This window comes from Colossoma macropomum, unplaced genomic scaffold, assembly GCF_904425465.1.
Source record: "Colossoma macropomum unplaced genomic scaffold, Colossoma_macropomum, whole genome shotgun sequence".
NCBI lineage: Eukaryota > Metazoa > Chordata > Actinopteri > Characiformes > Serrasalmidae > Colossoma > Colossoma macropomum.
Genome location: NW_023494805.1, coordinates 22,058,213 through 22,080,262, shown reverse-complemented (window position 1 = coordinate 22,080,262; position 22,050 = coordinate 22,058,213). Strand labels below are relative to the sequence as shown.

Here is a 22,050-nt window from a genome sequence, read left to right as displayed (position 1 = left end):
GGGCATTAAACACTTCAGTCTTCCCTCAAGTCTGGTTCCTACTGCCACTATGAACAATGCTGACATTTTCTTTGGAACAGCTCATTTCATGTCAGTGGAATTACCTTTTAATGATCAACATTTTCATCTGGATGAGTGGGCTTAAAGGGGAAATCATACATGTAATACTGAGGTTGGCTAGTCAGTGAAAGAAAAAACAAACTTTGGTTTCCTCCCAAAACCAATGTACTGCTCTCTCCTCAACCCCCATTAACACATATTTTAAGAACTTTTCTTGCACCAGTTCACTATTATCTTATTCTGGGGAAGTAAATCCCAGAAATTCTGTGATCCAAACACAGTTTCAGAAGTAATTTCAGGGCATAGCCATTAGTGAATGTATAAATTGCTTCACTGTTATTTAAAGGGGGGTTGTCAGTTACATAGTTATATTTGAACATGCATGTGGATGTAAACTTCTTTTCCTATTTGCTCTTCTTATGAGAGACTCATCCCTGGGAACATCTCTGGGAGCGACTCATTAAAGCTCCCAAAGGGAAATGGAGCACTGAAAGAGAAAGTAAAAGGCACATTGCTGAATGCTGAATGTTACGCAACCTTCAGCAAACAGAAAGAGGCGTTAGCCAGACACTTCATCACTTCCCAGACTATCCCTCAGCACATGCCATGCCTACAGGATGCATGACCATATAAGGTATTAAAAAGATTAGGCAATAGTTGAATTATGCTTAAGCCCTCAGCAGTTTCTGCTTACGATGTCAGGGATCATAAGAACAACTTGATCTGTGTTCAAGTGGTTTTGGTCAGAAGCAAAATAGATGTGCTGGTAATAATGCTATTTGTGTTTACTGTTGTTTTCTGTCATTAAAGAGAGTATTTTTATTTTACATTGCTGCAACAAAGTAAAGAGCAAAGGATCCATATGAGATGAACAATCATTTTTTATTCAGTTAGAAGCATCACATAACATGCTTATACTTGCATTTCTACATGTGGATAATATGAGCCTGCAGTGTTGATGTGTGGCTGCTGAATAGCTGAGGCCTTGTACACACATACAAAGGTATTTTTTAAACTCTGTGTGTTTAGGCTTTCTGTCCACACCCACTACACAACTGTGATTTAGGTCACTGAAAATGGACCTTTTGCAAAACTCCTTCCAGGGTGAAGATGTTCAGAAACTCCATTTTCAGTGGGATTATTTTTAAAAAATGAAGGAAGAAAACTCCCTTCTTAAAAAATACCCATGTGTACTAGGCCTGAAATACAACCAGTTTATAATACGACTAGCAGTGACCACCATTGCTTATTGTTGAAACTCCCCCAAATCTGGAACTCTGGGCTCATGGAAAAATCCATGTTTCCCGCTAGTAAACATTGTGTATTGGCATTCATGTGTACCCGTCTCACAAGTACAGCATTAGAGGCAATGGCGAACTGCTAAAAACAGCAAATGTTGAGATCATGATGCAATATGCAGGATGACACACCAGCCTCTACAGCATTTCTATTTATTACTTATTAGTTTCTTTGATCCAAGTCTGGTGTTTCTCAGAAAAAGCAGTGTTAGGGCCGTCTGCCTCCTTATGCCTACACTGTAAAAACGTCCAGTAAAAGTATCGTAAAACATCTGGCAGAAAACTACACACAGAAAAAAGATGTATCAACCAACTATTGAGGCAACCAAAAATCAGAAAAAGTGCAACAGTCACTCTATATGAAGTTATTATTTTAGCTTAATAAAGTCACTCTTTTTGTTGCTATGTATAGAGTGTGTGTTGTACCATTTTCTTCTCAGTTTACAACTAATTGCCTTTTTTTTTTTTACAGTTTTAATATGTGGCATGTTGAAGGAAAAACTATATAATTTTTATGTGGCCCTCTTGTGGGAGTTAACAGAATGTTAGTAGAGTAAACAGTTTCTCAGACAGGACACTAAATGTCCTGTTGAACAGGTTGGTTGAACAGAAAATAATGTTTTTTTTCATTTACTGTTGGTTGTGCTACAGGATTAACCATCCCCCATATTCTACCTTTATTTAACCTGTACTTGTAGACCATCTCACTAGGACTTAGAGGGGAATTCCGCCGATTTATCAAAATTTCTGCATAATTCAATGATTAAGATGTAAACAAAGTCATTCAGAATGTTCTGATGTGAAGTGGTCCATTGCAGAGAAGCTTGATGATAGGAACCAGGGGTTTTGATGACAACGGTGCAAAAATAGTAATTTTATTTTCCATCCAAAATGACCAGTGAACCTACATGTGTCTTCTTGGTTTCTCATATGTAATGTTAATAATGGTAAAATAATTGAAAATTTGTATAAAGTCTTCTTTTGCCTAGCAACACCCTGCATGTGCCTATCTGGAACACCTTTAAGCCAAAAGCTTATTTAAAAAATTGTTGAACAATGTCTCAGGCAGCAGGCAACGTATCTGTAATCACTTTGTTTATGTCTCTAAAAGCTAACTTCCCACGAGTTAGCTTTTAGAGACATAAAACACTTTGGGCGTCTGGTTCTCATCACAACCTCTGTGAAAATTCTTACTCTGTTTCTCTATAGAACAGAGGATTTTACATTAAACCACTCTTGTTTACATCTTAATTACTTTATTCATTTTAACTGTAGAATCTAAAGTGTGTGTGTAGTAGGGCTAAGACTTTTTGCTTTAATTGATCGCTTAATCTTTTACTTTAAATCATTCAAGTAAAATGTAATTTTTTCCATGAATCAGCCATGACTGAAGGCGATTGTGATGAAAATGCATGGTTAGTTACTGTTCAGTTTAATCCATTTTTATTGTTCTAAAAAGTTTTCTTATTACTTAATGAAAGAGCCAGATAAAGTAATTGCTAGATTACTTCACTAATAATCATCATTAATATTTGACTAGTTTAATTCCAAAATACCATATTTTACATTTGTAGCAAGGAATAATAGCTGATGTTAATGGAAAACACATCATTTCACTGATAAAAGTGGTATCAATCACAATATAGCACTGATATTTCATATCATTTGTATGTGTAAAGCTCACTCCCAACAACGTATATCATGAAAAGAAGAAAAAAATGAAAGTGGTTTATAATGGATTTTGGAACAAAACTCTTATCTTGTAATTTCATTTTAATGTCCTTTCCCATTGTGCTTGTTGACTTGGTGCCAAGGGATTTCACATTTTTCTGCCCACTCTCACATGGCAGGAAATGGGATTTGAAAAACAGAAGCATCCATTGGAACGAACTGGGTCCTCTGACAGTCTACTGTGAATGTGAAGTTTATATAGTTAGATATAGAGGTAAAGGATTTATAGCTTAATGTAGATATTTAGGTTTAAGATATATATTTATATGTGGATGTATGGTATAGGATATAGAGGTTTATGTAGATATTTAGGTATAGGTTCTATAAGTTTATACAGATATATAGGTTTAGGATCTATAGGTATATAAATTTATGTGTGTATAGGATCCTTAGGTTTATATAGATATACAAGTATAGGATGAATAGGTTTATATAGATATACAGGTATAGTATATGTAGGTGTGGAGAATAAATTTAATCTCACTGAAAAAATGTGAAAAATCCAACCTTTAATTGAAGTAAATTTATTCTGAGATAAAAAAAAAAATTCTCATCAAGAAATATTTTGAACACAACCATATGTGCCACAATTATAGTCACCCCAAGAAATTCTTAGAAACAAAATGAAACAGCTGCATTTATTCATTTTTTATTAATTTTTTAAGTATGAACTTTCAAGCAGTAATCTAAGACTTCCTGTTTCATTGGGGTATATAAATGACACGGAGTTCAAGTTCCCTCAGTCATTCTACAACATGGAAAAGACAAGAGAACACACGGTTCAAATAAGTGAAAAGTGTGTTTCCCTTCATAAGTCAGGGACTGGCTAGAAAAATAGCTATTTGCCTGAAAAATGCCCGCATCTACAGTTAGGGCAATAATTAAAAAGTTCCAGTCAACTGTAACTGTGACAAACTTGCCTGGATGAGGACCCAAGATTCTTTTGCCCCCACGCACAGTGAGGAGGATGGTGAGAAAGCTACAAAATCCCCAAGGATCACTGTTGGAGAGTTGCAGTAACATCTTGGGATCACCAAGTCTCCAAAACTACCATTAGATGCCACCTCCAAACAGACTATTTGGAAGACATGCCAGGAAAAAGCCTTTCCTGTCTTCTAAGCACCTGTAGTTTGCTAAACACTACTGAGACTTTATAGGGGGCTGTTAGCATAGCACACACACAAACACACATATGTATACATATACATACGTTACATAGGTAAATATAGGAATGTATAGGATGTATAGGTTTATACAGGTAGTGTTGGAAAAATCAGCGATGTTACTGTAAGAATATATTTAATAATGGTGGTTTGTCTGGACAGTGGGAAAAGGGACTCTTGTGTCCCTGGGGGCCCATGATCCGATGATCCGTCCCTACACGTACTTAGACTCACACCATGATTCATAAAGCTTGAAGTGGTGGTGTTAAAGCATGGCTGCCCTTACTGCTGTGTTTGTGGTGTTCTGGTAGGAATGGTTAGGATAACGTAGTGTATGTGTGTGTGTGTGTGTGTGTGTGTGTGTGTGTGTGTGTGTGTGTGTAGCGAGCAGTAGACCGTGCGTGGGCGCGTGTGGGGCTGTGAGAGCGGGAAATGGGCAGTACGGGAAGAAGCTCGTGCTTCCTCCTGCTCCGCGAACACGGGCGTTTAAAATAAGGTGAAACTGAAAGCGACTGTGGTGGCCAGCGCGAGCTATAAAGCCGGCAGGGTTTCATCATCAGCCACTGTGCACGCGCTCACTGCACTGTCTCATTCTGAGTGCGGCTGGTCCGCGCGCTTTCTGAGAAACACGCTCTTGGGTCTGTGTGCGCGTTTAAAAGCCCTGCAGAAGGAGTGAAGGAGTGAGAGTTCATCAGGGTATCAGAGTTCAGTCCTGACCGCTGCACTTCACCACCAGCACGGCCAGCCAGCTGCCTCGAGATGCCGGTTGCGCTCATGGAGAAACTGGACGGGGAAACGAGCTCTCTGTGTGGAAGCGACGCTCACAGTCCACACGACTGGGTAATGCGTCTATCACAAGCCTTTATTATAATAACACTATAATAATAACAATAGGCTACTGTAATCTGGCTCTAACACAGAACTGACACTTAAATTGTAGTAACTGATAGTGATAGTATATTTATTAATATAATAATAATTATTGGTAATGATAAAAATAAATTGTTGTAATTATTCTAATAATAATTATTAATGATGATGACGATTATTATTATAATTTTATTTTATTATTAAAAGCTTAATATATTGTATAAAAGCTTAACAGATTCTGTGAAATATTGCATCATGTGTTGGATAGTCTTGTGTGTGTGTGTGTGTGTGTGTGTGTGTGTGTTATTTTCAGCATTATTTTATTTTAAATTATTGCTGTTGAAATAACAATTATACTATATTATTGTTATCATTATGAACACACACACATATATTGTATTACAGTTTAAAAGAAGTAAAAAAATAAATATTGCATCGTGTCTTGGTTAGTCACTACAGATTGACAATGATTCTTATTATCAATTATTATCATTATTATTATTATTATTATTATTATTATTAGTAGTAGTAGTAGTAGTATTGCAGTTGCCTTTGTTAATGAATGGATTAATGATTAATTTATGCATGTGTTTATCTGTTTGCTGTGTCTGCTGTGTTCAGGATACAGATCAGCCACCTGAGAGGATATGTCAGCGGCGACAGAGAAACAGAGACGCAGCCCGCAGAAGCCGCAAAAAACAGACAGAGAGAGCTGATGTGCTGCATGAGGTCAGTGTGCTTTTACACTCACCATCACTTATGGCCGAACATCCCGCTGTCTAGGACATAAGCTTAAATGTCAAATATTCTCATATCTGGCTTGCTCACCTAAGCCACCACTCATTTATATATATGCCAGGAGAGGACTGGGGTAAGCAAACTAGATATGAGGCAATATTTGACTCTTAAACCTATATTCCCTGCATATACATGGGGAATGGAGTCATCAAAGACCACAGTCATATATGTACGTAAGAGAAATCATGAAACTACATCTTGAGTACATTCAGACCTCCTCTGCACTGTGTATGTGTGTGAATTTTTATTTGTGTGTGTGTGTGTCGGTGTGTGTGCGCAGACGAGGTTAATGCCACTTTGTGGGGACCAAAACATGTTCCTGCGCTCACATTGTGGGACCTTTAAATTTTAAGGTGAGGGTAAAGTTAAGGTTAGGGTTAGGGTTAGGCTAGTAGTAGTTCTTGTTAGGGCTTGCGTAAGTCTGTAGGAAACGAATGGAAGTCTATATAATGCCCCACAATTCACAGAAACAAGATTGTGTGTGTGTGTGTGTGGGTGGGTGGGTGGGTGTATATGATATGTGTGTGGATGTTTTATGATCTCACACTAAGTACCACAGTGACGCTGTTATTCAGTAGAATGTAATCACTGATGAGTAGGTAGTAGTTGTATCTGTGTGTGTGTGTGTGTGTGTGTGTGTGTGTGTGTGTGTGTGTGTTTGTGTGTGTATGTGTGTGTCATGAAATTGTGCCTGTCCTGGCAGGCATTTCTTGGAAACAGGCTGTGTTAAAGGAAGAGGAGGCTGAGGTTACAGGAGGTCAAATTCCACACTTCATGTGTGTTACAGTTTATGTGCCATTTGAGCAATTTCTTGGTAACTATTACGAAATGGTCCATTATTTAAAAGCATTTTGTGGTTCTTCATGCATATTAACTTTAATTATCTCCCTGGCCTACCTTATGAATAGCCTCTTCATAGGGAACAGAGATTTCATTCTGAACTTCAGCCGTGTTTCACTTTCACTTTCTCTTTTGGGCTTGTATAAATATTGGACTTTCCCTCTGCTTGACATCGTCCTCACGCCTGATTTTCTTCAGAATACCAGGGAACAGTATGACTTATCTAGCAGGATGTATGAATAAAACCTTCTATCAAAACAAGGGGAAAATAATATAACAATTAGTCTGAAGTGTTTTTTGGAGAGAAGCCATACATTGTTAATAATGAAACGTCAGCTCAATGTAAAATTAACTGATAACACAGCTTTTCTTGAGTTCCCCCAACTCAGACTTCCCAGTTCAGTCAAAAGTTCTCTCAACTCACGTTTCTTTACTTCTGCATCTCAATTAGGTAAATAACATAGAATTTGTTTTGAACTCAATTTCCCCTCTTTGTTTTCCATCATCCAGTCACCAGGCATTTTCTCCTCTTGGGCTCCCAGTTATGGAAAGCTGTGGCATCTTCCAATGGTTACCTTTTAAAGTTAAAACAGCAAATTTTTTTAGAGTATATTAACCCCATAATTGGCCAGGGCCCACCAGCGGGCCCAAAGTTTAATTACACACTTCTATAACCTTAGAATAGTTCAGCTAGTTTGCAATAAAGTCCGTTAATTGCTGAATAATAAGCTTTTGTTTGTAATAAGCCTGAGATTTTGAGGGTTGAACCTTTTTGGATACAGAAATCTGAGTAATTTTAGGAGTTTCTAAGTAGTGCAACTATCTGGAGTTTGAACCCCAGCGATCTTGTAGCCATCCATAACTGGGTCCTCAAGAGGAGAACATACCTGGCAGGAGCGTGTGATAGAAAGAGTCCCAGCAAGTAGGTAAACAGAGTGAAAAACAAAGTATATGTTGTTTACCTAACTGAACTGTGGCACTGCTGGGTTTCAAAACTCGTGAGCTCCAGAGGTTGTGGTGAATACTTGTTAGAGGTTAGAACTACCCAGGAACCCCTGAAATTGCTTAGATTTCTATGTCTATAAATGATGATAAGAACTTTTCGTTTCCCAAAAAACTGTATTTATAAATTAGATGTGTGAGTGTGAAGAACCTCAACATAATGTAAAGGTTCTTTTCGTAATGTAATCTGTCCAATCCAAGATCCACTTCATTTTTAGGAGTGTAAGAAAACGGAATCCTTTCATCAAAGCAAGGGCATATAGCTATTACGATTAATATAACAGTAAGTGTGTAAACATTTCACAAACAAGATCCAAAAGGGTTCTTTGAGTTTTGCCATAGAAGAACTGTTTTTGATTCCTTAAAGAACCTTTCAGTAGTAGGTTCTTTAAAGATTACTTTTGTTAAAGAGTTTAAAAACCTTTAGATAAGGTGAATGTTATGCACCAGTTGAGTTTTTTTCTAGATCTGATTAAGCCCAGAACCAATTAGAAACTTTGATGTTAGGACTGTAATTTGTTTAGTTACCATAAATTATTTGCAAATGAAAAGATAAACAATCCTTGTATCAAAACAAGTCATTTCTGCCAGGACATGTAAAACGACAGTAGCTATGCAAACATTACTGTGTTTAGTTAAATCGTTTGTGTATGAGATGAAAACTAAACCCTTGCTTGTCCACACAGGAGCTGCAGGCTCTGGAGCAGTCCAATGCTGCCTATGTGAAAGAGATCGCAGAACTGAAAAAGGAACTGCAGCATTACACTACAGTTTTGAAGGAACATGAACCCCACTGCAGAGTACAATGTTGGCCAGGGCCTTCGGTGCCCTTCACAGCGTCCACACCCAGCACCACTACCTCAGACTTGACCCTAACTTTCGACCCTAATCCAATTCCAGAGCTTCCACTTCTGCCTCCACCCACACCAGAGCCAGACTTCTCTTTGGTTGATCTCCTGGACAGAAATGAGTGGCCACCCTGGGACATGTAATCCAGATGCTATTTTGAAAAAAAAAGTGGCTGTTGAAGAAGGAACCAGATGACTGGCAACAAACAAAGAAACAGAGACCCAGCCCTAGCCTGGCTTTAATGTTCAGATGTTTAATAAGTTGAGAGTTATTTCTTTTGTTTTGCTATACTATTCAAATGTCATAACACAATTATCTACTTAATTATATAGTCAGTTACATTAGTATTTACATTTACAATTGATTTACATTCTGTAATAACAGGTATTTCCACAAAACAAGACTGTACGCACAACAATAACCTCTTCTACTTATGAACACAGGAGGTATGGACTGATAGGATATGCATGCCTGAAAAAATTCCTCCACTTTCTTCAATTTTAATTTTACTGAGGGGGATAGTGGCATTTTCTAAGAGTGGAGATGTTAATTAGCAGGGTCAGTTGTTTTAGGGCTGGAACTAAACTCTGCAAAAGGAGGGCTGGATGACCCTGCCATGGACCATGGCAAAAAGCCTACACCACTACTGACTACTAAACCATTTGCTGCTGATCTGTTTAATATTGATGTAAGACACACATATATGAACATAGATCTATATGTAAGATGTATCTCTATGTACGTACATGATTTGTAAGATTTTGTAGACACATTTGTAGCTCAAACAACATCTCTTCTGAAATGAAGGGAGTTTGTCCCTCTTTGCTGCACTAACAGACTCTACTCTTCTGAGAGGACTTTACACTAGATGTTGGAACATTGCTATAAGGATTTGATTGCATTCAGCCACAAGAGCATTAGTGAGGTCAGGTACTGATGTTGGATGAGACCCAAAGGTACTCAATGGTGCTCCATTGAATACCTTAAGTTCCACTGTTTCATAGTGCAATGCTGGCGGACTTTATACCCCTGTACCTGGTGCTTGGAATTGTTGACCTTAGGCTCATGTGCAGCTGCTCCCATTGTATTGACAATGCATTTCTGTGGAGACTATACAAGCAGTGTATGCAACTGAACTCTTTTGCCCAGTAAAGTAGCTTAAGTGATGTTTGGGTACCTGCATCCATACATCCATATATCCATACACACATGCACACATATGTATTCACAGTCAGGCCAAAGCCTTGTATCTCCATTTTTGTTGTTTTTATATAATTTATGAACACCAACATACACCATGATGAATGGAACAATGGCATTGGTGTTTGACAAACTCTTTTTACATTAACTTCACCTTCAAAAATGTTTGTGAGGTTTTTTCAACAACATATGAAAAACATATTTGTATACTTGCTTTATTACATAAACCTGCCTAGTACTTCCACTAACTGGACACTACATGAGCGGTCTACTATACACACAGTACAGTTCATGTCTGTCTGCCACCATCTCCTCTGTTCATCACTGGTCAGTTGCTGACCATAGGATAGCTGTTGGCCAGATATTATTTTGGTGATGGACAATTCTCAGCACTGAAGTCACACTCATATGTGACATGTGTGGTGCTGATTCAACTGTGTCAGGCAGAGCAGGGTTGATTTATGAGTTTTTACACACATCAGTACTATTGTGAGTGATCTGCCATCCAAAATATCCAGCCAAGAGCAGTTCCATTGTCAGAAGCTAAACACTGATGAATGGCTAAAGGATAGCTAACATGAACTGGGCATCAACAGATGCAGGGCTACAAGGTGGGCCTTCAAGATATGTGTTTCTAATAAATGTCAGGTGGAGGCATGAGGGAGGGCATGTATTATTCAACATTCATTCAACTGTTGAGTAGGCTTCTTTCAATTTCAGATGTAAAGTATAGAATGTATTAAATTACAGAGTGCTATATTAAATCACTGTATTAAGTCTTATGTAATATATTTAATATATTTGTGTGTTTGAAAGATATGCAATTTATATGCAAAGTCATTTCAAATGTGAAGTGCAGATTGTATTACATTTTGTTGAAGATGATTAAACATTAAACATTTTGACATGAGAAAACTTTTTGCACACTGAACACACACATACACACACTAACACACATCAGCTGGACTTCGTGTGAGAAGGTATGTGTGTGCCAAGAAAGAGGGAGAGAAATAAAGAGAGAGACAGAGAGATAACAAGAAAGAAAGAGAGAGAGAAATACACAGAGATAGAGACAGCGAGAGAGAGATAGAAAGAGAGATGAAAAAATACAATTTTGGATGTAAGGAGTTTCTGAAAAGAGTAAGAGCTAACTCAGAATAGGAAAGATTTTTTTTCTCTTTTCTCTAATAAAGAAGAATAAGAAGGAGACACAAGAAACAATGAGCTTTAAAGGCAAATGCTCTTTTATTCAACAGGCGGCAAGGGAGATCCACTGCTCAGGATTTGCTAACATGGCCGAGAAGCAGGTAGTTCACTTCTAACCATGCAGCTCTTCTTCAGTGTAGACACTTAACCCACCAAACTACCCCACAACCCAGCACAGAATAGGACAAATAACACTGCTACAATACTGGTGTCCACAACAACAGTATCCAAACATTAAATGTCTCTTCTTACCAGGAGCGCAGTGCCTCCCAAAAACCTCTTTGCATGGCCACGCCTCATGTGGTCCTCGGGCACTATATGGACAAAAGTATTGGGACACCCCTCCTAATTATTGCGTTCAGGTGTTTCAGTCACACCCATTGCTAAGAGGTGGATCAGATTAAGCACATAGCCTTGCAGTCTTGATAGACAAACACTGACAGTAGAATGGGTAATATTGATGAACTCAGTGACTTTAAACATGGTACTGTCATAGGATACCACCTCTGGCACAAGTCAGTTTGGGAATTTTTGTCCTGCTATATCTGCCCCATCAACTGTCAGGGCTATTATTGTGAAATGGAAGCGTCACAGAGCAACAACAGCTCAGCCATGAAGCGATAGACCACGCAAACTCACAGAGTGGGGCCGGTGAGTGCTGAAGCGCACAGTGCCTATCCTCTGTTGAATCACTCACTAAAGAGTTCCAAATTGCCTCTGGAAGCAACATAAGCAAAAGAACTGCACATTAGGAGCTTCACAATATGGGTTTCCATGACCAAGCAACTACACACAAGCCTACACTGTAAGCCCGGATAAGCTGAATTTACTTAAAAAAATTGAGGAAAGCGGTTGCCTTAAAAAAAAATAAGTAATGTGTAATGAAAACTTGAGTTAGAATAACTATAATTTTTGAGTTAGGCTAACATAAACATATGTTTGCACAACTCATAAATACTAATTAATTTAATTTAACATCTTGAAATTGCAATTTAACTAAATGTTTCATTAGGCAATTGAGAATTTTTTTCTATTTAAGTGATATTAACCACTTTGCCAAACACCGAGGGGTTAACCTTTACTGTGAACATGGTCACTGACCAACACAAATGCCTACTCATCAGCAAAGAGAATGATAACCTTCACTCTTAGCCAACAATACAATGTAAAGCAACTGAGTAAACCATATATATACAAAACATTCGCCTGAGGAAAGGCAACCTGGGTGGAATAAAAGCACACTGACGGTGAGTACAACAAAGGGAAAGAAACACTCAGTATGCAAATAGATGGAGTCAGGAGCCAATGGGAAAAAAAATATATGTTTTATCTAATAAGATCATGCTAACAAAACAAACATGTAATTATATTTCACAGCTTACTTAGCTTCACTCAGTTTCACAGATTTGTTCAGCAACTTTAATGAGAAAGAAGCAATTAAAACCAACAGAAATGTCATCATTTTTTGAATATGGGGTTTCAAAGTTGCCATAGCAACAGACTAAACTAAATAGCAAAAAGTTAGTTCAACTCAAAAATGTCATTTGCGTGTACAAAATCATCAAAAATGTTCCCTTAACTTAAAATTGTTGAGCAATGTGTGGGATATACTGAGTTTTATGTACAACTGACTTAATTTATTTGAGTTAAAACAAAATGAGGGTTTACAGTGTAAGATCACAATGCAGCTACTGGACTCTGGAGCAGTGGAAACGTATTCTGTGGAGTGACGAATCACGATTCTCTATCTGGCAGTTTGATGGATGAGTCTGGGTTTGGTTAATGTCAGGAGAATGTTACCTGCCTGACTGCATTGTGCCAACTGTAAAGTTTGGTAGAGGAGGGATAATGCTATGTTGTTTTTCAGGGGTTGGCCTAGGCCCCTTAGTTCCAGTGAGGGGAAATCTTAATGCTTCAGCACACCAAGACATTTTGGATGATTGTACACTTATAACTTCGTGGGGACAGTTTGGGGAAGGCTCTTTTCTGTTCCAGCATGACTGTGCCCCAGTGCACAAAGCAATATATACACACACACACTCAGAAATAAAGGTATGAAACTGTCACTGGGGCAGTACCCCTCTTGTCACTGGGGTGGTACCCTCAAGGGTACAACTCAGTACCTTTTGTGAGGGAACATAACTATACCATATTACACTGAAATTATATTTTCTTAGTTGTATTGACTCCACACACCCCATCTCGTCTCCAGGCTTTTTATTTTATTGTTCTGTTTTAAAACATTAGGTTATGAAAAGGTACAAATACTTTTCACCTGGAAAAAATTGGACTTTAAAACCACTGTTGTACTTTTGAGGGTACATTTACATTGTTTGTATCTTAGTGAATGAAAAATGTACCTGCACAATACGTTTATTTCTAACAGTGTATATATGTATACAGAATAGCCAAAACATTAAAACTTGTATCTACACTCTTTGTCTATTTGTCCATCTGTTTCTCTGCATACTTTGTTAGCCCCCTTTCACCCTGTTCTTCAGTGGTCAGTAATTTCTTACTTTCACCCCTACCTTGTCGGTCCATCTTGTAGATGTTAAGTCAGTTTGTGTTGGTCCTCTAGTCCCTCATCAGTAGTCACAAGTGCTCCTGTTGCCTCAATATTTTTGGTTGGTGGACTATTCTCAGTCCAGCAGTGATACTGATGTGTTTAAAAACTTCAGCAGTACTGCTGTACCTGATCCACTCAGACCAGCGCCCCACACACTAACACACCACTGCCACGTCAGTGTCACTGCACTGCTGAGAACGATCCACCACCCAAATAATACCTGCTCTATAGGGGTCCTGACCATTGAAGAACAGGGTGAAAGGGTAACAAAGTATACAGTTTAGGACTCCAAAGTATATATATTGTATATATATTATACATGTGTGTATAATATATATATATATATATATATATATATATATATATATATATATATATATAGATATAGAGAGAGAGAGAGAGAGAGAGAGAGAGAGAGAGAGAGAAAGAGAGAGAGAGCAAGAAAGGCACAGGAACCTCGAACCGGCGGTTCATTCACGCGCGTACTAAGACAACAAAGCCACAAAATCCGAACACCGAACCGTCCCGCGTGCGCGCAGCAGCAAATACGTAAACAGACGAATAAATGAATAAATAAATAAATAAATAAATAAATAAGAGCGAGGCAGCGCCATCCGCAGTGTGCAGCCTCGCCTCCATCTCCTTTGCAGCACCTGAGCGCGCGGAGGGAGGAGGAGAGCAGCGGTGGAGGGAGGGAGAGAGAGAGAGAGAGAAGAGAGAGAGAGAACGTCAATCGCGAGGAGAGGAGAGAAGCGAAGAGGAGAGAGGAGGAGAGGAGAGAAGGAAAGGAAAGAGTGAAGCCACACGCTAAAGAAACTGCCCTTCATCAGTGCAGCAGGAGGAGGAGGAGGAGGAAGAGGCCTCTGCTGCTGCTGCTGCTGTGAGCCTCGCGGAGTCTCGCGCGTGCCGAGGCGCGTCCCCGCCCTGCGCGCGCTCACGGCCGCGGGGTGAGGAGGATAGAGAGAGAGAGGGAGAGAGAGAGGGAGAGAGAGAGAGAGAGAGAGAGAGAGGGAGAGAGAGAGAGAGAGAGAGAGAGAGAGAGAGAGAGAGCACCGAGACGACGAGTGCTTCTTACGAGATCACATCAACAGCTCGAGGCATCCGAACGGATTTTATTGTTATTGTTGTTATTATTATTGTTTTTACTGTTATTTTTTTCTCCACGAATTCCTTAATCGGACTCTCGACATGGAGCGGCGGCGTTGATGGAAAGCGAGGCGAGGCGGCGCGGCGCGTGCACTGCATCTCCCTTCGGTTTTTGAATGATTATTTTGTGCTGTAATCCCCGCACCTGATCCGGACGTTGCCTGCAAGCGTGTAAATATTTAAATAAAGCCCCCATTTAGGCCGATGACTGGCTGATGACGCCAATCGAACCGAGCTTTGTGTTTTATAGTGGCGGCACATGGGCTCCCCCGTATTTCTATAAGTAGACCTGCTCAGCTATAGGCAGCTCTCTGCAGCGGTCATTGTCTTGGAGATGCGCTCGCGCTCGCTTGTAAGGCACGTCCCGTTTTCTCGGGTCTGCTGAAAAAAAAAGAAAAGACAAACACGGGGGGATCGCGGACCGCTTCGAATCGAGCACTGAATCCCCTCCATCCACACCTTTACCGGCTTTATTTATTTTCCTCTATCGCCCTCCCCCCTCCATTCCCCCCATTCCATTCGCTTGAAGCCGTTTTCTTCCTCCTTCTCTCCATCCTGCGCTGTTTTGCCAGCAACTAAGGCTAAAGCTGTGAGTGGTGCTCTTCATTCGCCTTATCTCTCCCCTCCACCTCCTCCTCCTCCTCCTTGAAGCATCAGCCAGGGCTTCTGCAGGCAGCCATGGAGACCCCCACTAAGCTCCCTCCGTCCAGTCCGTCCTCGCCCACCACGGGCTTTTCTGTGCCCAGCGCCGAGAAGGTGGACGGCTTCCCCCGCAGGTCCATGCGCCGGGCCCGCCAGAGAAGGTCCCACAGCTCCTCGCAGTTCCGCTATCAGAGCTCGCAGGTGGAGCTGACGCCTCTGCCGCTGCTCAAAGGTAAGGCCACAGGCTGCCGGGACAAGCCAGGAGGCCATGTTGAGTTTGTATGTTTCTTTGAGCACCGTTACACTCCACAGATCAAAGACACAAACCCTTAAAAATGAAGGTTCCTGCATGGTTCTTGGCATGGATGTACAATTCTAAGAGATCACCTCGAACTGGCTTTATGGAGGTTCTTTAAGCTTTAAAAAGGTTACTCACACTCATGACTCATATACAAAAATGTCTCTTTAAAGAACCATTGGTTCTTTGAGGAACCAAAGCTGGTTATTCCCTGGCATTGCTCAAAAGGACATTTTTTGGCACCTTCATCTGGTCCATTTTGAGGAGTCTGTAAGGAAAGGTGTCTCGCTCAAGGTCTAGGCCTCAGCCAGGTCAACATATGCCACCAGATGTTCTCAGTAGAACAAGACAGGTTTCAGTTATAGTAACCCTAAGAGCGAACCAGTTACAGTGTATTTTGTGATTAAATGTCACTAAGAAGTCCAGCCATGTGCATTTGATTTCCAGTATTGTAGTAACTCCCATATCCTGCTTCATCTATAATGTATAGCGTTACAGCTTTGGAAGCAGCTCTTGCATGTGAGCTGAAATCATTTTCCGAGGTTAAGAGCAGAATTTAGGCAGGTAGAGCTGCCATGTTTCAGCATAAAAGGGCAGCTTATTGGTCCAAGATGAGATTTTTGTCTTGACATCTGGATGTTCTCTTTTGTACTTCTTTAAACTCGCTGATTTTCGACGCATTATTCGAAATCCTGGACGCAGAACATTAATGCTATATTTCTCTCCACCATCACTGATTGAGGTGTACTTGCTATAAAAGACAACCATTCAGAGTGGTCCACTGGATTTGCTTTCAAAATATGAGAAACAGCAGAATGGTCGAGGTCAGGAGCTTACTAAATTGCCCAGACTAGGTTTCAGTACAAAGCATACCAAACCACACATATTCACTCTCTCCAGTCATCTTTGTCACCTTGACAACTCAAGCAGCAAAGCCTCCATGCTCTGAATGCTGTTGCGATGCTAACGTTATAAAACAGGAGATTGCATCCCCCTCGACAGGATATTAAACCTATTTCTCGATGAATCACTAAAACGTGGCCAGATGTAGTCAAAAGTCAGTTTATTTTGGACTGTGGTTCATAAAGCAGATGCATCCCTCTCCTCCCCTTATCACACGTATGATTCAGTTTTTATTTATTTCATTTGGACGCCCACAACACATGCATGATTCACGCTTGGGCTTCGTGTGATTCGCTGTTTATTCCTTTGGGGTCTGTTTTTTGAGTTGGATTTCTAGTGCAGCAGAATTTGGCAGGACACCTCCCCATGTGATGGTGCACATGTGGGTGAGCTGCCAGTATGGGGGTCCGGATTGAGCCGTTGTCCTGCTTTACCACCCTGATGGCCTGCTTCTAGTGGCACACATGATGCTCTCAGAAAGAGCAGTTCTACAACAACTCTACTGTCCTCATAATGCCTGACTAATGCTTGTAACCTTTATGCCCTCCATTGTCTTTATTGCACTTTGTCTTTTTGGTGTTGCATATCTGTCACTTGCACTTATTGAAGCCATCAGTTCAATAATATGCAAGCATCGCTACTTTCTCCCAAGACCGTCTGATCTAAATTTACAGTTTGGTTTCTAATAGGACCACCAGAAAAACCACTGCTGTTGTTATGTATGTGCACCATTTTGAAGAACACAAGCTAGCAGTAGCACATGCTTTATAGCCTAAAAACATTTAAACCAGCCATGTGTAGAATAGGCTTATTGTCATTTCCCTCTCCATGTTGTATGTGGTATCTACTTAAGTATTTAGAGTAGCACATGATCAGTTTACATACAGCAGCCAAAGTCCAGTGTGTCATTGTTATGCTCCACATACTGGAATAAGCTTTTCCTCAGGCAAGGCATTACCGCAGCTTTATGACTTAGGCACGATGTTGCAACCTCATAACAGCTGACATTTCAGCAGTTCTGCAGTAAGGTGTGAACAACAGCAATTACTAATTATCGCCATGAGTGGTCACATGAGTCATTTAATTGGTGTTGTATCAAGAGCCTGAATGATACGGAATTTTTTGGAATCTATGCCCATACAAATATTACCGTTAAGTCACAGTTTACTGGTGACATTTTGATTCAGGAGTTGCATCAGGAAACATATTTAGCAGCGTTTTACACTGTGAAGATGAAGGATTAATAAACCTGGACTCAAGGCAGATATGCGAAGCTGATTACACCACCGATCATGAAAAGGCTACAAAAATGTTAGTATTTACAAAAAGGCTAATACAACTTTTGAAAGGTTCAAGTGTCTAAAAAACTGAGCATATTGTAGTGGAACAGCATGTTTTATTAGCTGTGACTGGTAGCCACACTCTTCAGACTAAAGATGTCAAAAAGAGTACTCTGCATGATGTCATAGAAGAACTGCTTTTCCCCTATGGAACCTTTCAGTGTATGGTTCTTTTGAGAACCACTTTTGTAAATGACGTGTAAATATGAAGAACGTTTTTAACATTTTGAGAGCACCTACCTAATTTAAAGACCCTTAATGTTATGGGAAGGTTTTATTAAACCTTCAAAAGGTTCTTCACACTCAAATCTCTTTTCAGACTTGGTTCTTTAGGGAGCCAAAAGTGGTTCTTCTATATCAGGTCAAAGAACCTTTTAAAGGATATTTCTTTAAAGAACTGGTTTTGTAAATGAGATGTGTGAGGGTTAAGAGGCCTTTTAAAGTTAAAAGAACCTCCATGTAGTGTACATGTGCTTTACAAGTTAAAGGTTGTTTTCATAGAACTGGGTGTCTAAGCCAAGAACCACTAAGGGACCATCACTTTTAAAAGTGCAGATTTGTCTTTAGAAGCTGTGTGTTCTTACTTAGTTCTAAATGCTGGTATCATATTATAAACTCTCATCAACGATATATCAGCTAGATAAGCTGCCAAAGCATTTGTTTTTCCCTAACTGAACAATGTATTGAACAACTCTACACAGAGCACGAAAATAAGCCCAGTTTTTGTTCTTCACACGTAATGAATAGAGAGAAGTCCTCATGTTCTAAGAGTAAAGAGAAGTAAACCGCTTTACAGAATTGCAGTGTAACTGTAAGTGCAAGTCACACAGTATCTATCAGTGTGTAAAGTGGAGCTTGCTGGGCTTGCTTTTGTCTTTCAGTACTACTGGTCTGCAGTAAAAATAATTATGCTTGAAAGAAAGACTAACTGACAGTCAGTGTGCTGGCAGTTGGCAACAGAATATGATGATATTGATCATGAGAAACAGATTTGCAACTGGAGTTGAATGACCATGTATAACAAAATAAAGTGTGGAGTCCTTTGTGCACAAATATACTTCTGTAAAAAGAGAATTAAAAAAAATATATATTGATTGAAATACAAAAAAACAGAAAGGTGCAAAGATTCCTTCAGATTTCACTTAAGCAACAGCTTCAAAAATCAAGTGTGCACGACTCCAAATTACTCCAAAATACTCACTCAGCCAAGACATATTTGATGTTTGAAGTCTGCTTTATTACTTTTGCACTGGAGCTACTAGGCTAATGTAGCTAGCAAGTATTGAAGGCTTATACTGCCTTACCATACATCCACACTAGGCACACTTGCCCAAGATTGGTCCGAGGACCCAAGACTCTGCCCTCTGAGGTTTTGTTCCTACCAGCATTTTATTCCTATTCCCAATAGTATCCCTCAAAATAATGAGGTGAAACGTATAAACCTGTATGCATATAAGCAATGTACATGCCCACACTTGACAACAAGAGCAGCCTTGAGCACATCCACAAGAGACAAACTTCAGACGACATGTGATTTGTGACGTGATAGTGATTTGTTACCTCCTAATGTGAATGTACAACTAGTCTTGTAGGCCAGACATGATCTTGTAACGGAAATGCAGATACGTCTGGGTAAAACTTGTTAAAATTTTGGTGCTGGATGGCAGTGAAACCTCCTGTAGACAAGGGTACAGTCATTAATTCTGCTCTTTTAGTAACACAAGCAAAGCAAACTAGCTAGTGAACTGCTGTCATTAGCTAATGGAACTGGTTTCCCTTACAAGAGGTAATGTTTATTTTTATTACATGTAATGTGTTCCCTGCACACATGACACACATCTACATATTTAACAGGAGTTTTTTGGGGGACTTTTCAGTCATGCTAACTTACGCTACATCCATGGCCTACATTACGCTACATCAGACAGTGTTTAGGAGTTCAACATCGCCCTCTACTTTGAGCTCTGACTTCACAAAGTGTTGGATTTGTTGGAACTGAGTTCACACTCAGTTTGTTCCCAACCTAATAAGTCTTTCTTCCCACCCACGTTTAGCCCAAAATCGTCACAAGATCTTGTCTGGTCCCGCAAGACAAATTCTGCCTAAATCACTGTGTCACGTTAAATAACCTCAACCAGATTTGCTAATGTAAGGTTTCTGACCCTGTATTGCATACCGTTATCAAAAGACACTGAGCAAAGTGCAGACAAAATTCAGGGTTCAAAATGGCTACTAGTACTGTTTTTAGCTATGTGTTATAATTTTGTCTATTTTTATCAGCCTTGGCTTTTATTTTTAACAGTCCTGGCTAATCAACTACATGGGTACGAGAATATCTAAAATCAGATTGATATAGTTATTAAATACTCCGTAAATCACCAACCACCTCTGCTTCAAATGCATTGCCAGATGTGCTGTACGACTTCTCTGACATATCTCTTGTTTTTGCTCAGTGTAAATACAGATGTGAGCCTTCATTATCTCCAGCTTCACATATGCAGCAGTGTGCTCAGCTGAGTGTGACAGACATTGTGTCATACAGTGTTTCATGAACATCTGAACATCATAAATGTATGTTTGTATGTGCTGGTGTGTCTGTGTGTGAATCTGGATGTGACAGCTTGTGTATGTGTCTATGTGTGATAAGAGATAACATAACAGAGAATCAGCAATGTAACTGTCAGTGCAAGCAGCCTATATATATGTATATATATATATATATATATATATACATGGGTAGGATAAGCTTCAGCTCCCCCCGAGACCCAGAAGGATAAGCAACTTAGTAAAAGTGTGTGTGTGTGTGTGTGTGTCTATATATATGTTTGTATATATGTATGTATTTATCTATATATACAGGTTCAATATGATTTTAATTTCTAAGATCAATGACAATGGTTTTCATGAAAGATGGCAAATGCGAGACACTTGTAAGAAAGCGAGGAGCTTATATGCAATCCAATTTTTCATATGATACACTATCTTGACTTGATTTGATACCTTATTAAATATGGTTACATCCTTCCTGGTTGCAGGGTACAACCTAACTCAGATGTAGTTAAACAGGTTCAAGTAGAACATGCTTTTTGTCATCTTCTCATATTCCATTAGCACTGGTATCAGTTTTCCATTTCACCTGTGAATGTTTGACAGGTGTATCTAGGTATTCATCCTGAGGACTGTTTTTTGATTACTGAGTTTTGTGTACAAGTCATTGAATTCACACCTAAATCTAGCACAGTCCATATCCTCCCCTATAAATTCAACAGTAAACAGTTAATATTTTGGAAGTTGTACACAGATTCATCAACAACGAACCACAGATATATTTAAATATTAGTATGCTGATATTGAATTAAATAAAAATGAAATAAAAAATAAATTGCCACAGTTGACTATTCTCTTTTCACTAATTATATTTATTCTGATGAATATATTTTTATGTATTTCATGTTCAAAAGCTGGTCCGTTTCAAACAATGTAGCATTATAGACAATTAATTGAGTTTTGCATTGATCTACGAGACGTTTTAACGACTGTCACAACTAGCCCCTTTGTCTGCTACAGCTATTGCTGCCTAGTTGTAACATTTGCACTTACGTCACTTTTGACTGAATTGTTCATAAACGGCAGATGCTGGAAGTTTACATTTTTGTTTGTAACAGAGACCTGTAGGTTGTGTGTATGAAAAAATGATCAGTCTTGCTGAAATTCTTTTTGAAATGTTTAAGTCAACAAAAATGTATTATGTTGTGCCCCGCTGTCCCCTACTTATGCAATTTTACACCAATATGTATCTACACTAACTTAATATACTTCAACAATTAACCTATATCAGAACACTACATTAGCCAAAACAGCAATAGTCAGTAAGCAAGAACATTTCATTGTCATTTTATTTAAGATAAATTTCAGACGGAGGACCCATTAATCTTTTTTCACAGTGGGGCCCATAAGATCCCCACCACACTTCTATAGTGGTCTATGATTGGCGATATAACCAAATTAGGCTCTGTGTGAGAATTATATGATTGTTATCAGTTCCACCTCAGCTTCAACAATGACTTGGCTTCAACCGGCCCGCATGAGCGGGTGTGTGTTCCTGTAAATAACCCCTTTAGCCTGAAGCTGAGCT

At 39.4% G+C, this 22,050-nt stretch overlaps 2 protein-coding genes across 2 annotated transcripts in view; both read left to right on the top strand.

Moving 5' to 3' along the window:
* The first annotated feature begins 4,442 nt into the window (after positions 1 to 4,442).
* Positions 4,443 to 8,790, top strand: batf2 (basic leucine zipper ATF-like transcription factor 2). Its single transcript, XM_036596990.1, has 3 exons — positions 4,443 to 5,092; positions 5,744 to 5,851; positions 8,449 to 8,790. Exons 1-3 carry the CDS (start codon positions 5,012 to 5,014, stop codon positions 8,752 to 8,754), a joined length of 495 nt encoding a protein of 164 aa, XP_036452883.1. The 5' UTR covers positions 4,443 to 5,011; the 3' UTR covers positions 8,755 to 8,790.
* Positions 8,791 to 14,610: 5,820 nt separating this feature from the next.
* The window catches only part of ppp2r5b (protein phosphatase 2, regulatory subunit B', beta), a 36,319-nt gene continuing 28,879 nt past the window's right edge, over positions 14,611 to 22,050 (top strand). The window contains exon 1 of the mRNA XM_036597361.1: positions 14,611 to 15,606. Within this exon, the coding sequence (XP_036453254.1) occupies positions 15,411 to 15,606 (196 nt within the window). The 5' untranslated portion in view covers positions 14,611 to 15,410. The remainder of the gene's footprint in view (positions 15,607 to 22,050) is intronic.

Coding starts and splice junctions, on each gene's coding strand:
- batf2 (XM_036596990.1), top strand. CDS start 5,012: ATGCCGGTTGCGCTCATGGAGAAACTGGACGGGGAAACGAGCTCTCTG. Junction 5,093..5,743: donor CTCACAGTCCACACGACTGG/GTAATGCGTCTA, acceptor TGCTGTGTTCAG/GATACAGATCAGCCACCTGA. Junction 5,852..8,448: donor GAGCTGATGTGCTGCATGAG/GTCAGTGTGCTT, acceptor TTGTCCACACAG/GAGCTGCAGGCTCTGGAGCA.